Raw genomic sequence first — 19,957 nt, 5'->3', positions numbered from 1 at the left:
GTATAAAAGATCACACAAACTACATATTCTACATACCATTTATACAATTTGCAAATCTACACTTTGATATTGCTTGCATATATCTACTGGTACACTGTGTATGCAAAGATCTATTGTCTGGACTTACCCATATCTGCTACACTATCACAGTAGTCGTCCAATCACAGACAGTCAACAGTGTACCCCTATGGCAGATCTCTATCACCCATCTGCAGTTCTACAGACAGACAGTTTTCTCAGGTCCATAAAAATTTTGCATGAGACCTTTTATGTCCATCTGCAGCTCGTCCACTACAACAGCTCCTCTACGACCAATATGTACTTTTTTGCTTAATATATTTCTTAATATTTCGTCAGTTGCTTATATTCAAATGCTATACAGATTTTACAAAAATAATGATTGTCTTCATTTTTTTTGAAATGGTCAAGTAAATAAACATCATATAAAATTACCTCATTTCAGAAATAGTACCTTTACATTTCTATATTTGAACTACAATGGTGAAAAATATCACCCATTTTGGTTAACGTGTGAAATATACGGTTAGTGGATTATGAAAGCTACTTTGTACACTAATTTTCATCTAGGATTGAGATATATTTGCATGGATTTATAGTAACCAGCCAATAATGAATCCTTCTCTCCATAAAGACACTTTGATAGGCATTTTTTATTTGATTCATGAAAGGTAATGATATTGTGAAACTCTGGGATAAATTTTGTTGCCCAGCTAAGAGTTCATCTAATTATGTGTACCCTAGCTTGCTGAAAATTCTCAGTTTGTCCTTGTAGGCTTGCAGGGGAACCAAATGCACAGAGGGCATGTTCTGTGTTACTCTAAAATGCATTAAATGAAAACACAGCCTTCCTGTTGTAACATGATGGCTTAGATGAGCACAGAAAAACCACAGGATACGTTATTGGCTGGTTGTGCACAGCTATGCAAAACTACCATCGGTAGATGCAATCTTGGTATTTATACTACACTCCTAGTACACTGCTACAGACACAACTACTCTGGACTGGCATTGTCCAGTAAAACAGTTCTAAAAAATAGGCCAATCTTCTCGCTGGCCTGATGCAGTTGATTCCAGTGGTGTCTCTCCAACATTCAAATTGATCCCCCAACATTGGTACAGTGAACTCTGATTCCCAACAGTGGTAAACTGGGGGTGAAAGGTTTTGTATCTAAATCTGTTGAAGTTTCGTGATTCACAGTTTCTTGATCTCTATCGGAACTGACTGACAACTTTCACCGTCAACATTGATGACACATTTGGAGTCTTGTAATCAACAGTGTCCAGGATTTCCACGCAGACCTTGCCTTCTTCAGAATCCATTCATATCCATGATTTAAGGTTACAAAAGAGGAAGAAATTAAACAGCTGTAATTATAATTCCCTGGAGTCTAAATATCAAGGTCTGTCATGCTGGAAAATCCGAAATCAAGGAGAGGTGAAACAGTGGAATATTGTTCAATCCAGTTCCTGACTTGAAGGATAAGTACAAAATGTTGAGATGACATCGACCAGCGAGGTTGTCGGTGGAATTGTAGATGCACGACGATGAGTACCTTGAAACTTAGCGAGTGCACAGCACCCATTACATTATTCATAAAAAGATTGTCTTTGAAATATGGAAGAGTAGCCTTGTGTAGTAAAAAAACTGGCAGATTTAATGTTCATTCATCTTGTAATGTTTAATCAAAATGTGCTCATCAAACAGTTGATTCTAGTCTGTTCCTTGGTTTATTTGGCAGAGACTGATTTCCTTGGCTAGATCTCTTTGTACTGTCACTACTGTTGCTTTCAACTGTACTGCTATCAAGATATTCCGTCATGACCTCTGGACCATCTCCAAGTGCATCAAGGGATAGGTAGTCCTACAAGGTTCAATAAAATGTACACATTACTGAGCTCAGCAATGTTCCAGACTGGTGGTTTTGGTATATGGGTGGCAGTGAATAATTGTGTTTTACGACTGACAAAGGTTAGGTAATAGATTTAATCTTTACCAAACCTCTTTGCACAAAAACTCTCTCTGAGTTGCAGATGATAAAACATTCACTGTTATGTTTCCTGACTTTATAACAGCGTTTTTGACAGAACACCTCCTAAAAATCAGTTTGCAATTCAACCAATATGGTTGTCCTTGCCTGATCATAAACATGATCAATGCAATCATTCTCTGTATTCAGTATCTCTCAATGCTCTCTCTTCAAATCTACAAATAATCTAGTGGTCAGAATAGCTCTGCTGTTGTATTTTGTTTTAATATTTTTTTCTAGGGTGACAAACTTTGCTCTAAAAAAGTGAAGAAACTTCCACTTTCTAATGCCAAACGCCAGATATCAAGGTTGAAATTATGACATTAACGATATTCAAGCTACATGAATTTTTTAGTTGTAAGACCAATGGTACATGAGAATGCGATTTTTTGACAAAAAATGAGAAAAGTCGCGGCAACATTTTGCAAATGCGAATTTCATCATCATTTGTACAAAGCTAAATGAGGCTATCCCTGGGAACTTTACGTTAAATTTGAATACCATTAGACTGACAATTACACAGAAAAAATTTTTTGAAGAAAATTGAATAAAGAGAAAAATTCCCATAAATTTCAAAATGCAACGTTTTGCTAATAAAGGAGTATCAAAAAGGCAGCACATTGAATTTCAAAGCTATACGGCCCCTGGTTGAGAGAAAAAGTTTGACTGTTTTGACCTTCAATGAAAAAACCAGCCCAAAAAAGCTTACTATGCAAATTTCATTCTGCGCAAAAAATGAAAATTTATAAAAAATTTACAAATTGATGCAAATGTGTGTTCATTTTCACAATACTCTACAAATCTCTGCGAGCTAATCCATTGTAATATATAAACAATATTGGACAAACAGTTTCAGAAAAGAAGTTTGAAAAAATTGAACAAACCACAGAAAAATATCATAAAAAATCTACCAATGAAAATTTAAGCAAAACTCAGTATTTTTTCAAAACTCAATAAGGGCATCACCAACACCTGCGGTACCGTAGAAGCAGTCTGATCATAAAAGAAGAAAATTCCAAAATTTGCTTTTGCAAATTTTCTCATCATGAATGACTTGTTGACCAAATTTGAAAATTTCAAAACTTTGGTTTCAGAAAAGAGGAGCAAAGTTGACGCTAACGGAGAATCAACCTTTCTTAACAGCTCAGCATTTCCAAAGGAGCTTAGCCATATTGTATTATAAAATATTCAAAAGATACTTTTTCTTTACTGGCCAATGAGTGAATGCTTACCAACAGAAAAATCATCTCAAAGCCACAACTAAGTCTGCATCTGATGGATCTAATTTCTATGAAATCACTTTGAATTCTTATTTGTCTTTCAACCAAAGCAAACTATTCCTTGTCTCAGATTAATTAATCCTAATGACTTTCATTCATGTCTTGTACACATATGATTCTTATCTTGGTATTCAAACTAAAATGTTATCTCTATGATTGTTTTTATTTTCAAAACCTAATATAGATGAAACTCACAATGAAAGAAATCTTTATCTAAACTCCAGTATAATTATTTACACTCAGTAATTTGTTTCATTTAAACACAGTTTTATTTCATTCCTGCTAAAAACAGAAATATGTTTTATCAGCCAGTGTGAAAACTGAGACACATTGCTCACACTGAAAATAAATAATTCAATAGCTGAAATTGTTTCCAACATGTACTTGTCTTTTTGAAATATTTAGACCACATGCCTTTAGGCAATGAGTAAATATTCAACGACAACCACTTATGTCATGTGACCCCTTTCACCCTGATTTCAATCTGTAAAGATCCAACTGTTCTATAGAAGATGGAAAAAGGCCAGGAAAGGGTTCACTGAAAGAGGAAAATGTATCAGTTTCACAATAAGCTGGGATCATATCAAGACTGGAGTTACATTAGCAGATAACTTTGTCTCCTTTATAAAATAAACCTCATATTTACCTTACATGTGTGCACATGCACTCATGAAGACACACACATTGACATATGCATATAAATAAATATGTATGCACACATGCATGCATACACATGCACAAACACACATACCGGTACATACACACAACCTTTAATAATATTTAATAATATTTACCTGGTTGCTAGACTGTGTTAATAAACCATCAAGCGTTTGTACAAGTTGGTTGAAGTTTGGTCTTTGGTTTGGTGATGTTCTCCAACAGTCTCTCATCACAAAATATCTAAACATGAAAGAAAAACAAACAAACCACACGTAATTACTTTCAGTTTCTAGTAAGTTTCTCATATATTGAACAAATCAGATTTCCAGTACATTCTGATCCAGGACAGCACTTGAATCTATGCAAAGTCTTTAAGACTCATTTTGAGTTTGTAACGGAAGATGTAAATGATACCGGGCCTAATGGAATTGAAGGTGTTCACCGTAATGTGAAGACATGGGAAATGAGAAGTGTAACATGAGAACTTATCCCAGAAAGTCACAGCTGATATTTCCTTAGTTCAAGCATTTGTGTTCACCCCACACTGTACGTTTTGATGAATTCAAGTGTGTATCTGTTGGTTTGAATGGTTGTTATAAGTACCTGACTGCAGGCACTGAACATTGATACAACAGAACAGAATGGAAAAGTGCTTGATAAGTGGTACTTCTAACTGTTGTACAGGTCAAGAGAATGCTGGAAAATCAGAAATTTCGGTAGAAAGGGCAGTAAAGTAGTGAGGGAGAATGTTACCCACAAAACTTTGAACATCAAAATCTATTCAGTCATTCAACAACTTCACACATTTTGTTCAAGCTTTCAAATAAATGATAAAATATCACACTGTGATTTATTTGTGGTTGATACGAATGCAGTCTTTTCATGGAAGGAGTGAGAGGAAAACTATTGAATTATAAAAAGTAGTAAATTTGTGTTCAGCTGGCTCTAAATTTTTCAACCAGGCTGTGAAGTCTGATGAATGTACCGATTTACTTAATAAAGAAGTTACACACTTGAAAATGACAAAAACCTCTGACAGTGCTCACTCATAACCCCTGACATAATTTTGCCAAACAAGATGAATTCAATGATCACTGACGACAATCTGACGTTGATGAGTCATTGTTTTTTTTTCACAAACAAATCATGATTACAAAGTCACAAATGATGACTATCTCCCAATCTGGTTTGCCCTCTAGAAATTCAATCAGCGACTGCATTCTGGTAAACCCTACTCCATGTCTAAACTCATAAACTCCACAGTTAAAATCACTTGAAAACGTGGCTTTATTGGTTTTTTCTTCAAGATGTGACTGACGTGAGATGAATTTCTGGTACTGTTAAAAGAAGCTGAAGTATCTGTATGTGAGCTTTTACTCTTGCTGTTTTCAACTTCAGGAATGACCTCGTAACCCCAGTAACAATATTAACTGATCAAAAAACTACCACCTTTCCAGTTTCTGACCTCACTTTACGCTGAAGTGACTCAGTTCACCGCAAAAGTACACTTCCATCTGATTTTATTATCCCTCACCAATCAGAGCATAACACATCCATGCCTACAAATGAACGTCAAAGATTTCTGTGTTCGAGAAATTCTGCGGCTGTAATTCTCCTTTATCACTTACTCCCTCCCTCTATCCTTCAAGATTGCCCCCCCCCCTCTCTCTCTCTCTCTCTCTCTCTCTCTCTCTCTCTCTCTCTGACACTTACACTTCAGGAGAACAGCCATGTGGTTGTTCCATCCTCTTGCCAGCTTTGAGGAAATCAAAGAGCATTTCCACTGGAAGACTGGGGTACGGTGAGCCACCCAAGGTCATGATTTCCCAAAGCAGAATGCCAAATGACCATACATCACTCTGTATGGTGTAAACTCTGTCAAAAAGAGCTTCTGGTGACATCCATTTCACTGGCACTCGACCCTAGAACCAAGCAAAAAGAAAAACATCAACATTTTAAACAGGAAGTGATTCATTGAACTTGGGAAAGCTTCTTTTTTTCTACAATTTTACTGCATCACAATTGTGATAAACACACAATGTACTTGTGCTGGTATATCTCTGAGGCTCTGCTGATGTGCAGCGTGCTTGGAAGGTTATATCTGATTGGTTGATTGTCACTATTCACAGCAACTTAGGAAGTCTACCTTGGTTCTTGTATTTCCATGAAAACTGTTATGAAACAGAATTGACAACAACAGCAGAGCAAATCATATTCTTTTGCGTGTCAAAATCAGTAAAACAAGCAAATTGTATCACTTTTCAACATGAGGTATGGGGCTTCTTGTAAAATAAAGTCAAACCCACAGACAGTTAATTTTGTAACATCACCTTCCACAATGGACATCTCACTTACGTTGGTATTTTTTCTGTAATAATCAATGTAGTGAACATCTCTTGCAAGACCAAAATCTGCAATTTTCATGATGTGATCTTTGCCAACAAGTACATTTCTGGCAGCTAGGTCCCTGTGTACACACTGAGAAGAGAACACAAATATTATCTACATATATGCAGCCCAGATGCAGTGGAAGTCTGTGATCTGTAACATCAGGAAAATGATGGTATAGAAAGGAAAATGCAGCTGGCAGATGGTGTGTAAAGAGTTTCCTCTTCATTGTACTATATCCATCTTTTCATTTTGATAATGCCCTTATACATACACACTGCAAAAGCTACTGTGGCTTGTGAAATAAATGTATGCCATGTTGAGGAGTGAAGTTTGACATTCACACCCCTTGCAATGAAAGTGGAATAATCCACACCCGACCGATATGCACGACTTTGACTATGAAACTACCAAACATCACAGGAGTCTCTATTTCACTGTCTGAAAGGCAGAGATTTCTGATGTGACTTTGGTAGATTCCCTTGTTTTCAATGGGAAAGACTGATCAAATACTCTTGGAAATAGGGGAGGCTGGGTCGATACACTGGGAAATAGGGGAGGCTGGACAGATACACAAGGGGATGATAGGGGAGGCTGGGTCGATACACTGGGAAATAGGGGAGGCTGGACAGATACACAAGGGGATGATAGGGGAGGCTGGGTCGATACACTGGGAAATAGGGGAGGCTGGACAGATACACAAGGGGATGAAATGGTTAAACAGCGCATCCTGTTCAATAGTGAAACAGGATTTTATGACAGTTCATCAAATGACTCTTACGACAAAACCACAAATCACATCTTATCTTCTTCACTACAAAAATACAAAGTATGATGAGATGGGTATTTTATCGAGTAACTCCAACTACAAAATCACAAATATAAACTCACCTTGTTCAATGACAGAAATGACATTCCCCTTGCTATTTGATATGCAAATGACACTAAGTCTTTATTTGTGAGTAAATCTATTTTTGGCAGTAGTTCGGCGTTTTCATAATCCGCGGTCTGCGGCCTATGACAGCGTAGGAAGTCACGTAGGTTACCGTGTGGTGCGTACTCCACAATAACTAACAGTGGGCCTGTAGGTTATAAGTGAAATCCGTCAGTTAAAATAAACATACAACAGAATTATTATGATACAGATGTTGGGATGAGAATACAAATTTTTGAGAGATAAGCTCAGGCGACCGTATCTGATTTTCACTGCATTGGAGAAAGTCTCTATTTTTTGCTAATACATGTACAATATACAATTTTCAACATGAATCTATCAAGTCTACATTAGTATGTGTAATTTATCAGTTGTACAGTTGTAAGAAAAGCACATTGTATAGATCATAAAAAAACTATGCAGCATACAGAAGAAAAACATGAATTTTCTTTCATTATGCCTGATAGTAAGATTTCTCTTTGAAATTTCATAGAGTTTTAGAAAACAACACAGTTTACAAGTCCACTTCGGTGTCGACATGAGTGGAACGTTTATTAACGCTTGGTTCGTATGAACAGATGCTCCACAATTCTACACACTGCTTTTAGGTTAGTAAATTTACTTTCATACTGGCATGGATTACGCAGACAAACAGACCACATCGCTATTCCCCTTCATTTGATAAACTCTAACATAAAACTGTTCCGACAATAATTATCTTCTTCGGCAATGCATACAGATGGGCGAATTTGATTTGCCATTGAGGAACGTACAGGCTATCAAATTTGATTGTCCATTAGAAGAGCAGCCAATCACATTGTAGCTTAATCTGTAATGTCTCCCATGAATTACACCTTTTTTTTTCTAAAAGGTATCATTGGGACACATATATTACCCATGTGTGTGACATTTTAATAGAATTTTGGAAAATTAATGTGATTATCTGAACTTTTCCATTTTGTTACCCATGTCTTTTTTAAAGTTTCTTTCATTAGACACCCTTAACCTCTGCAAAATGATTATCAGTTCTGATTGAAACCGACATTATTTCGGGTCAAAGGTCATGCCTGCCTGCCCTTACAATATGCTTCAAACATCCAACTCCAGGGCAGTTTTATGACACATTGTGAATACGACAGAAACAACTTTAGAATTTGAATAAATCAGTTTATTGAACCACTTTCAGAATCTGCAAATTACCATGACATCATGTATTCATTGTCGATACGCTGTGAATTTTTGAAAATTGGTCCCTGGTAGGAATGCTGAAGCAACTCAGCCCAGACTAAGGCTTGCTGAATACAAACTATACCCTTGAGAGTTCACTCGAGACAGTCCGTGATTCATGTATTACTTTGCAAAGTGCTGAACATCCAGACATTGGATAACAATTATACTTTAAAGGGCCAGTAATGCTAACTTTTGATAATTTTTTCACCATTTTTGTTTTTAATGTCAACCATAATTCCTTGTTCTACTGCCAAAAGGATGTTGATTTACCCAATATTCAGCTTGTCAACTCAGCCTGTACATCTGTAAACTGCATTGTTATTGTTTAAAAGTGACTTCTGGTCTAGACTGGAATTCAAATGTAAACAATAAAATGCATTTTACACATTTTAACGATAAGTTGACAAGCTAAATAGTGGGTGTTTCAACATTCTTTGGGGAGTAGAATAAGAAGTTGCAATTGATTTATAAAATAAAAATAATGAAAAGATCATTGAAAGTTAGCAGTGCTGGCCCTTTAAAGTCAGATATGTCAATTGAAAAAATCAATCTGTAATTATTAAATCTACAGATAAGATTCAAGTAATCTGCATTTTTTAAATTAAATTTTCATCTTCATTTCAATCACAGAGTTGATGACAAATCACAGCTGTCTTTGACATAAGACTAACTAACCATCCTGAGTACAGCAACCCAGTAAATTGATAATGTTAATATGTCTTTGACATAAGACTAACTCACCATCCTTAGTTCAGCAACCCAGTACATTGATAATGTTAATATGTCTTTGACATAAGACTAACTCACCATCCTGAGTGCAGCAACCCAGTAAATTGATAATGTTAATATGTTTTCCAATTTGTTTCATCATCTCCATCTCTGAAATAAGGTCGTTCAACTCTCTTTCAGTGGCATCATCTGCAAACAATGGAAACAAAAAGTCAAGCTGATAAACGCTGATCAGCTCAGACAACTCAAAGTGTAAATGGAGCACAGTTATCAAGTATGAAGTGTTTATCATGATGACTAATTCCAAAATGCATTGTGACTGATTCAGAGTACTGATACACAGAATGCAGGTACACAATACAATGGTAACAAATTTAATTTCTGAAAAGGTAAGCCACTTCCATGGTTGTTCCTGTCAGTGAAAGGAACATAAATAACAGAAAAATAAAAGCATTGCGTACCAATTAGGGACAGAAATATTGCATATCTGTGATTCGTGATCAGAATAATAAGGATATCAGCTGAGGACTGCAATCTAGATATAATCAGGGTTTTCACATCATACACACACATCATGAGAAAGGTCTATCTTTCAATATGGTACTTTTCAGTCAGGGCAAAACACCGAGCAGGAATGAAAAACGTGAAGGTCAGACAGGATCTGATGTGGAAGTCCACACACAAAGCCATTGACAAAGTCTAGAGTTCTCCACTCAATGACTCAACAAGATGCAAAACATTAACACAGCACAGAAGAATCAGCCTAGAAAGCTTCCTACTCCAGATGAGGACTCTGAGCAAACATAATTATGATCTACCGTGACAGATTTGAAGATCTAAACTGTTCAATTATTGATGAGCAGCTCACAGATATCACTATAATGATGGATGCTCAAGCAATTGACAAAAAATTTCTTAGACAGGAAAGATCATAATTTCATGGTTTTTTACTTTTACGATATTAAGGATTGGTTAATAACTAATTAACCATTAAATTGTCAGTTGACACAATGTCAAGTTCTAACCATACACTGAGGATTCTGATCAAGAAGAGTGCTATTGTAACTCTCACAGTAATTTACAAATACCAAGATCATTACAGAGTTGTAGTAATACTTGGCTTAATATCTATTGAATCTCTGAGTTCTCTGAATACATGTCTTTATACCAATACCAGTCTCTGTCAGCTAACATGCTAATTAGTGACATTTTAGGAACAGCATCACAAGCAGAAGTATTCTATATGAATGATACATGGACATTGAACTCTATAGTTACGCTGTATGGCTACCCTATCATCTTTAATCAACAACTCAAGACAGACAGAATGAAATCATAGATTACACAAAGTATAGAAATAGATGTCAAATGCTATAAAGAAGTTGATATAATTTTAGTATGCTATCAATATCAATTTAACTGGCTCTGGATAAGGCAAATATTCTAGTTCATGCATATTAAAATGTCATATTTTGTTTCAAATCCACAAACTAACAAAAATCAATGAAACGATGAGTATCTAAACACATAAAAGATTCCCTTGAGAGGATCAGTAATGCGGAAAACACACAGAGGAATTTCAAATTCATTTGATAGGCTTCTTATCAAGGTATTACAATCAAAGCTCATCAACAATCATTAAGTCTTTCAACTGTGAAGAGATCACATGTGGTACATGTATCAAGCAACTCATACCGGTACCTTGCTTTAAGTTATGTTTGTTTGTTTGTTTTCCCTTACCTTTTAACATTTTTACAGCACATGTTGTCTTGGTAGTATTACTTTCTTTTTTCATGATACCAATGGCACTTGCCTCACATACCAGACCAAATGCACCCTCACCGAGCGTCTTACCTAACGTCATTCTTCAAGTTAAAAAGATGGAAAAAATCTTAAATAAGGATCTGTGTAAATGTAACAGACAACACATGAAAAGACTTGGTGAACACATGAAAAGACATGATGAACACATGAAAAGACATGGTGAACACATGAAAAGACACGGTGAACACATGAAAAGACACGGTGAATGCATGAAAAAATATACAGTAGTTCCCTACATTCATGACCTTATTTTGATTTTATTTTCACTTTGTTTCATGTCATGATTTTACAATAAAATTATAATGTTAGAAAAAAACACAAGATGTCAAGAAAATGTAACATGATTGAAAACATATCCTCCATTATTTGTAATCCAATTTACAATTCAAATGAATACTGTTATATCAGCTCAGTGTACCTATTCCGAGGAAACTCCCAGTTTTCATCATATGGAATCTCTATTTCCGAAATGGATGTTATGTTGGATGAAAGCCGCTGGCCTCGAATCAACAGATGTGATGATCCGACAGATGAGCTGGACTCCATAGACATCTGCAGACATGAAGACGGGAAGAATAAAGAAAAGAAAAGATGAATAGATTGGCATGACATTGAAAAGAATAACAAGAATTATTCTACCATGATTGTTGACAAGAGCAAGACACAAGATGGATCTGCTCTATTTAGGTTGACAGCCTTGAGACAGATTTTCATATTCACTCTTACAAAACCACTCACACCCTTTTTTCCTGCGATGACATTTGACAAAATTAATCCGTTAATAATAAAGATTGATAAATAAAACTGCATTAGCTGCTCTGAAGACTTCAACGACAAAAAATAGTGATAATGACTTTGAAGCTTCTTCAGTGATAATATACATTTATTCAGTTAAATGTATGTGTGAAAGCAGTGCTATAAAAGCTAGGAAGTTCTATGGTATCATGATTCTGTTTGATTCTAACAGTTGTTTTTAGCTCAAAAACAAATTAGAATACTTAAAAAAAATTTGATTTTGGACCTATTTCCTCCAGTTACACACAATGGCAAGGCTGTGCTTTATGACTTTTGAACTGAGCATAAAAGTTGATTGTCAGATGGAACATCAACGCAAAAGTTGACAGATTTTGATGTAGTTCAAAGACAGAAACGGGTTCAAACTGACGGTACCAACATGCTCAGTTCTTTTGTCCTTTTGAGCAAAAACAATGCACATAGATGAAAAGCTACCACTGGTACATCACATGGATACACATACCTGGTGCCGGATAATGGATGGGTTTGGAGTGATCCGTCGTTGAGAGATTCCCGATCTATATGGTTTGGACCAATACTTGCGGATCAGCAGAAGAGACACAATTACCACGACAATCAAGACCACTATAATTACAGCAATGATGATATATTCATAATCAAACTTGGGTGACATTGGAGCTGTTAAAGTTGGCTCTGATGTCGGGTCTTCTGTAGTTACTGAAAAATAAAGGAAAGCAATACATGAAGGTTGAGGGAACCATTGAAATTACTTTGAAATATTACATTAATATTGATAGTGTATTGGAAGCTGACATCAGTGATAGTCTAACAGTTAAAATGCTGCAAAATAATGTGCACTGACCGAGTATTGATGTAATGGAAAGAAGGACATGTAACATTATCATGGATGAGTCACAGATATACGTCAATAAGGGTACTGGGTACATTGAAACTGTTACAATGGAAAAAATATGGCTACCGGCCAAATGTCTTTCTTGATAAAGCGTCTAACTTTAAATTACTTTTAAAGTGTGTGTGCAAGAACACGTAAAAACATCACAGGTCAATAATAAGAAAGTGGAAGAAAAAGCTTTTGAGTTCATTTTGATGAACTGATAAAGTATGGAATGCTAATTCCCTGATAAATTGACAAACAAATGAGGTGAACAGTGCACTATGCATAAGCAAGTGCCTGTAGCATGGTACATGTTGCACCACAATGAATGTTTTTACACTGATCAGATGTACATTGGCAGATAGGTAAAGACGGAAATATGCAATTCAAAAACTTCTGAACATTACTGTATACAGTTTACTTGTTTGCATTCTGAATGACATTTGCAAGTAAAATTAATATTTATTTAGTTCAGCGTACAAAAAGTGTAAACTCCAAAATGTTTGCTGTCTCATTGTCAGGAAAAAGGCATAATCATAAATTTTAGAATGCTTTCCATGAAAACTGACCTAGAAACTGTATTTCAAGTGTCTATATCAATTCTCACATCAAAATCAGATCAAAACACATCCATGGCTCTACTAAGTGGAGTACAGCACCAGCAAACACTCAATCAAATATATTTAATACTTTGTGAGAGTAAATTTTTTTGAAAAATTGACAAAACACTCAAGTTGGAAGCCTGAGTGGAATGAAAATTCAGTCAGACCATTGAGATGTCAGGCTTTCTTTAGAGAGTTGAAATGTGATTTGAAAAAGGAACAAATGACATTGGGGACTGTGTTCAGAATTTCTATAGGAACTGCATATGCAGTCTACTCTACAAATCTCCACTACTTTGGTACAGAAAACTATGAAGATACAAAAATTTAGAGTGAGATTGTGTCATGTTCAAGAAGCTGACTATACAAAATGGAAAGTAGAAATATTTGAGACTGACACAGTGCCCTTTAGAATACACCGTACTAATACAGAAGGCAGTGTAAGATTAATTTTACATATCACTTTCATGGCAGCTCTGACACATACATAACACATTTAGAGTAGCAGAAAGTCTACAACTTTCAAAACTTGTCAAACTCAACTGACAATATGTCCTTAACCAAAGATGGTTTCTGATCTCAACCAAAGATGGTTTCTGATCTCAACCAAAGATAGTTTCTGATCTCAACCAAAGATAGTTTCTGATCTCAACCAAAGATAGTTTCTGATCTCAACCAAAGATGGTTTCTGATCTCAACCAAAGATGGTTTCTGATCTCAACCAAAGATGGTTTCTGATCTCAACCAAAGATAGTTTCTGATCTCAACCAAAGATGGTTTCTGATCTCAACCAAAGATAGTTTCTGATCTCAACCAAAGATAGTTTCTGATCTCAACCAAAGATAGTTTCTGATCTCAACCAAAGATAGTTTCTGATCTCAACCAAAGATAGTTTCTGATCTCAACCAAAGATGGTTTCTGATCTCAACCAAAGATGGTTTCTGATCTCAACCAAAGATAGTTTCTGATCTCAACCAAAGATGGTTTCTGATCTCAACCAAAGATGGTTTCTGATCTCAACCAAAGATAGTTTCTGATCTCAACCAAAGATAGTTTCTGATCTCAACCAACGATGGTCTATGAAAAAACAATTCTTGGTGATATTTATCTATTTATCAATCTTTTGTGTGAAACATTATGTGAAAAATTTTTGAAACTGAAGTCACTTCATCCAGCAAATGATTATGTGTTTTATCATATCAGTGATTATTCCAAACCAAATCAAATACTCTTGTGAAGAGATTTAATGTTGCCTAGATAATGAACCTATGCTTTGTGTTTTCATTTCTTTATTTATGCATGATTCCAAAATCACTTCAGCTACCTGTTTGTCAGCAAATTGAAGAAAGATTCTGTCATTTATTAAGTTCAATCAAGAACATGTGCCTCTAGTTTTCATCTTGAAAATTCCAATATCAGTATCTAAAAGTTCAATGAGTCAAAAAGTGTGAACACCCTGACAACTGCAGCAATTTAACCCCTTGACTACCAAGGCCAATGTATTCCTATATACCAGGCCCCTTATGTAAATATTGATAAAATCTGGGGTGTGGTCATTGCATGAACACTGCTTAGAGTAAAAATTAAGTAAGTACCAATAAACCATATATTTTCTTAATCAGCATGAAATTTCCCACTTTTTTATACATAAATTTTGTATTTCCAGGTCACGTGACTGATCACATGACACGTCATGTGACCAGAGTTGGCAAAGAATATGAATATTTGAAGCATCAGGACGTGTTTTGAATCCATAAAATGATGCAAATTTGACTACAGTTGCAATTTTCATGGCATTGTCTTTACATATATGTAATAATAACTACCCTTTACTTTATTTATAGATGTACCTATTTAAGATTTTTCTCACAAAAGGCAGAGTAAATGAACCATAAACATCAGCATCTGACATGATTCTGTATTTGAAAATCAACACATTTTATATTTGTAAACACCTGCTTTAAGTCTTCCTTGCAGAAACATGCATCTAAAATGGTTATGATTTATCAAAAAATATTTCACAATATTTAAAAATACATTTTAGGGAACAATATATCACATGACCAAACATAGACCAGTCATGTGACCAGTCATATTGATAATATGGCTGCTATAAAATTTCACTGGCTTAAAGTAAAACACTGTATTTCCTCCAGTTTCATGCTCGAATATTGCTGTTAATAGAACATATTTACATTATCATTTGTTTTCAATAAATAAACATTTCATTTCATTAAAAAAAAACGATAAACATCTTCGCGATCGTCCGTACTTCTGAAAACTGTAAGCAATCAGCGCGACGCTTCAGTGATCAGCCTGACCTTTCAGGGTCGAGGTCATGGGTCACGACATTTGCTTCCGGATTTTGGCCATATTCGGACGTACGGGGGCGCAATCACATGCAGGCCAGATCGGAATACATCAATCTTAGTTGCACTGCGTGCAGGCGCCGAAATTACGGGATTTTTAGCAACAAAAACGAAGCAAATACGCCTATTTAACTGTGCCGGATATTTCCGGCACTCAAGGTATATGGTAATTCAATATGGCGCCGGAAATATCCGGCGCCATAGGTAGTCAAGGGGTTAACCAGAAATTCAAGTTAACTAACAGTCTAACTGGAACAGAAACAGCAACATGAGGGGAAAAAAGCTGGAATTTCTACACACTTTCATTTTTTCACCCATGTTTAGTTGATACTTACTGGGTTTTACTGTAAGCCATGCAGTTCTGTAATCCACACCAAGAGAATTACTGGCCCAGCAAATGTACTTTCCACTTTGTTCAGTTGTAACATTACGTAGATATAACACATCTTGGTTTCCTGTGACGTTAGACTGCCAAATCATGAAAGAAGAAAAAATACATTAAAATTTGTTTCATCATTATCATACATGATGTAACCACAAAATTCTGATGTGCCACATTATCCAATGTATTTTACAATTTTTATGATCCGTCCGAAAATAATACGGATGATATGCCATGTATTTGGCAACACACTCTAAACACATCACCAGTGACATAAAATTATATTTCAGAAAAACGAAAAAAATATCAGTTCATATACTGTGCAAAAGAATGCATGTATGATTAATGTTTCTTTTTACTAACTTTGGTGGTTTGAGATTTAATGTTAGTCGCACACCTGGCTTTATGAAAATAGAAAACAAAGTAACTTTTGTTAACTGTTATGGTGAGTTACATGCATTACCTCTTTGAACCTTTTTGTACAGTCTATACTGACTCACCCTGTTTTTGAATTCTAGCTACAAGATGGCAAAAAAGACATTAAAAAGTGGAGGAGATTGTTATCCTTGACAAATGGTGGGAAAGGTACAGTGTATCAGTGTGGGATGACAGAAAAACATGAGACTCACGATGAAAGGAAGATAAGATTTTCATTAGAAGGGGCCATAGTTTGATTAGAATACATACATAGAGGTTAGGTGAAATTAATGAAGGATATCAACACAAGATTGGTCTTTTCTCAATGATGAATCATTTGACACAGTCCATCAAAGATCATTGCTTGCCCTCTTTTTGCTTGAATACATTGATTAGACTTTTTGAAGTACAGTGCAATATTCAGGTAAAGATTGTTATCAGTACACACTGTGTCTCAAGGCGGAGGAATTGAAATCCATAGAAATGAAACAAATAATTGTTAATGATGATGATGTCACTGCGTGGTTGAAATCGAGAAATCTTCAGACAGTTGGTATCTTTCTGTATGATTCTAAAACTTTACCAGTTAGAGCTAAGACTGTGAGATATCATACTCCTTCACAACAGGAGACCTGATCCGTGTTTTTTTAATTTGTCATTTCATACCTTAGAATGTTTTTGAACCAACAGATTCCGATGAGAGAGATCAAGATAGATATTGTGTTATACACTGTGAGACTTCACATGGTTACAAGAGGACACAAGTAACTTGAATATCTATTCATAGCTAGGTCTAATAGTTTCCAAAATTCAAAAAGACAAAGTTAACGTTTAAAGACAGAACTCTTTAAACACATGTTATACTTGTCCCACTTCCATGCCATTTTGATTTCAAAATTTTGACAAAATGATGACAAATTGTAAAATTAATAAGAGGATAATACAAATCTGCTAACTGACAGATGTATTTGGCAGATATTTGTTGAAATTGTGGACATTAAACCAATATTTGCAATTTTTGCAGGCACATCAAACTTGGCGCCAGTTATTGATTATAAGACACCCATACAGTGAATAATAAATTTGAAAATGTACAGTCTACTACACCATTATGATCAAGATATATTCAAGCAAACCGTAATTGATTGAATAACCGTTTTTATTTGTAAGAATTACAAGTAAAATGTACTTTGAATCAAGCCAGTATTTCAGGAGTAAAATCACTGTAAAAAAAACCAGTTTTATTCATTCAATGCAAAGAGTATCTGTGTAAACCTAACCATGGCAAAACTGTACAATGATTCAGTTCATCTCATTAATGTTTGACAAAATCAAAGAGATGCCTGTTTGAGTTTCTTTCCAAGCAGCCAAGATGCCGTATAAAATTTTACAGCAAGAGTCAAACTACCGTGTTTTGCTCAATAAAAATCAAAGGATGAAACGTAGAGCAATGACATTAACCATCGGTCGTTAGACTGCGGTATCTTATTCAATAGATGTGCAGTAATGGCACTTTGCTTTGATTTCAGAATGACGTCATGGCCGAGTGTGAAAGTCTTTGTGACTGGGGGTAACAGAATGAAAACCCCAATCCCCTAATGAATTTGCCATTTTCAGTTGACCCTTTCATTCAGGGATTCTACCCATCACATATCATGTTGACAGCATACAGCTTGCGCCTCTTTTTTAACAGTACCATTCTTGTCTGACGATGCCATTACCATGGAAACCAAATCTAACGTTTCATTGTTATTCAAGGTCTATTGTGGAGTGCATGCATTTTTGTGAGTGAATTCTCATAAAACTTCACTCTTTGAGTAAAAGAAATATTCATCATGTATTGACCATAAATAAGAGACCATAAACTACGACCACTTCTAGTGAAACAGTTCATTCCCAATTTATGGAAACAAAGCATGGCATTGGTAGTAAACTGTTCAGGTAAAAATTGAATGCGGCAAGAGATACTCTCCTTACGCAGTAATGAACACCCTGCATATGCACAGCAAATGCCTGCAAAGTCTTCAATCTGTGAAATGATTTTAAGATGAGGTGTTTGTAATCCAGTAAGCTGAGTGCATTATTTTTTGGCCAATTGCTAGGTCACATATGATGATCTAATCAGTCGATCACGTAAGGTTTTAATTCACACAGCACAACTCTTGTATTTCTATCATCTTAGTATCCTACAGGACTACTAAAACAGCTGAGAACCGGTTTATCTCATTGCACGCCTTTTGAAAAATCTGCTGTTTGGGTGTAATTCACAATTAATACAAGTGAATTGGTATTCTGTGATACAATCATTCCTTATGGTTTCTTAAAGCCACAAATGCTGACCTGTAAAAGCACTAAGCAAGAGACAAGTCAGGACTTCTACTTAGCTTTCTAACACACTTCACAATTTATTGCATTTTCTCAATTAACCGCGGCTTGAGTACCTTACTTGTGCATTAACTTGTGACACACTCTTTGTGTTCTTAATTGTATTTGTTTATATTGCTAACTGAGTGAAATTGAATCACATGGTTTTAACACCTGAAGTTCATTCTTACTGACCTCAAAACGTTACATTGTACTGCTTTGCTTCCTTGTTTCCATGACGAACAGAATTTGGGATCACATCAGCTGTCAACCATGATGTATTATTTCATTTTGACTGATTGCCTTGTTATAATTAATAACAGATTTTGCTTCTCATTTCTCTTACCACTAAGGGACCGTCTCAGATTGTCGCATAAGTTCAAAAGCAAAATTCGTTTGATTACGGGGGAGGAGGTTTGACATCTATTCAATCAGTGAGTGAACTTCACTTTCGCACTTTTATTTTGTGATCACAAGTTTTCTTTACATTGTGCGTAAAAATAAACAAGAACTGCACTCTTGTAACAACAAATTTTGCTGTAACTGTTTCCAACTCGTTCGTGTTGTGCTATGGTTGATTACATTACTTGATGATGTAATGTGGTCAGGGGATACATATTCTTCAGAAGCTATTACAAAATGCTACATTGTACTCTCAGGCAGACATCAACATTTCGCACTTTTGAACTTTCGTTTAGGGGGAGGGGATTTTGATCTAACTGAAGGAATTTCATTTCTTGAACTTATGTGACAATGTGAGATGGTCCCTAAAAACTTGCAAAAATGATATTGATTTGACATGTGATTAATGCATGAAATTATGTATGTAAAACATATGTACACATAGATGTTGCAATATAAACACAGTTGAGGTGAACAAAGAAATTGACAATCAGTTTACTGTTCTGAAATTGAAAAAAAATAAAGTACACCCCAACTTCCACAGTCTTGGACCTCTCCTTGATTAAAGGTATACTGTCATCTGTTCCAATTTTGCCACAGTTTATACCATGGAAATGGAAAATCTAACCAATCACAGATTTTCAGTGGATGGCCGCTTTTAAAAAACAGCATCCTCA

The 19,957-nt window shown here is 35.5% G+C and overlaps 1 protein-coding gene across 5 annotated transcripts in view; it reads right to left on the bottom strand.

The window, feature by feature from the left end:
* Positions 1 to 502: 502 nt before the first annotated feature.
* Positions 503 to 19,957, bottom strand: part of LOC139138160 (fibroblast growth factor receptor 1-like) — a 95,956-nt gene continuing 76,501 nt past the window's right edge. For all 5 annotated transcript variants that reach the window (XM_070706404.1, XM_070706402.1, XM_070706401.1 and 2 more), the window contains 10 exons: positions 16,051 to 16,183; positions 12,352 to 12,566; positions 11,512 to 11,645; positions 11,010 to 11,134; positions 9,348 to 9,458; positions 7,268 to 7,458; positions 6,344 to 6,466; positions 5,702 to 5,910; positions 4,123 to 4,228; positions 503 to 1,883 (listed from right to left, as the gene is read on the bottom strand). In XM_070706404.1, the coding sequence (XP_070562505.1) occupies positions 1,719 to 1,883; positions 4,123 to 4,228; positions 5,702 to 5,910; positions 6,344 to 6,466; positions 7,268 to 7,458; positions 9,348 to 9,458; positions 11,010 to 11,134; positions 11,512 to 11,645; positions 12,352 to 12,566; positions 16,051 to 16,183 (1,512 nt within the window). In that variant the 3' untranslated portion in view covers positions 503 to 1,718. The remainder of the gene's footprint in view (positions 1,884 to 4,122; positions 4,229 to 5,701; positions 5,911 to 6,343; positions 6,467 to 7,267; positions 7,459 to 9,347; positions 9,459 to 11,009; positions 11,135 to 11,511; positions 11,646 to 12,351; positions 12,567 to 16,050; positions 16,184 to 19,957) is intronic.

This window comes from Ptychodera flava, chromosome 8 (assembly GCF_041260155.1).
Source record: "Ptychodera flava strain L36383 chromosome 8, AS_Pfla_20210202, whole genome shotgun sequence".
In the NCBI taxonomy this organism is placed as follows: Eukaryota; Metazoa; Hemichordata; class Enteropneusta; family Ptychoderidae; genus Ptychodera; species Ptychodera flava.
The sequence above is the reverse complement of the archived record's forward strand: the minus strand, read 5'-3'. Positions and strand labels throughout refer to the sequence as shown.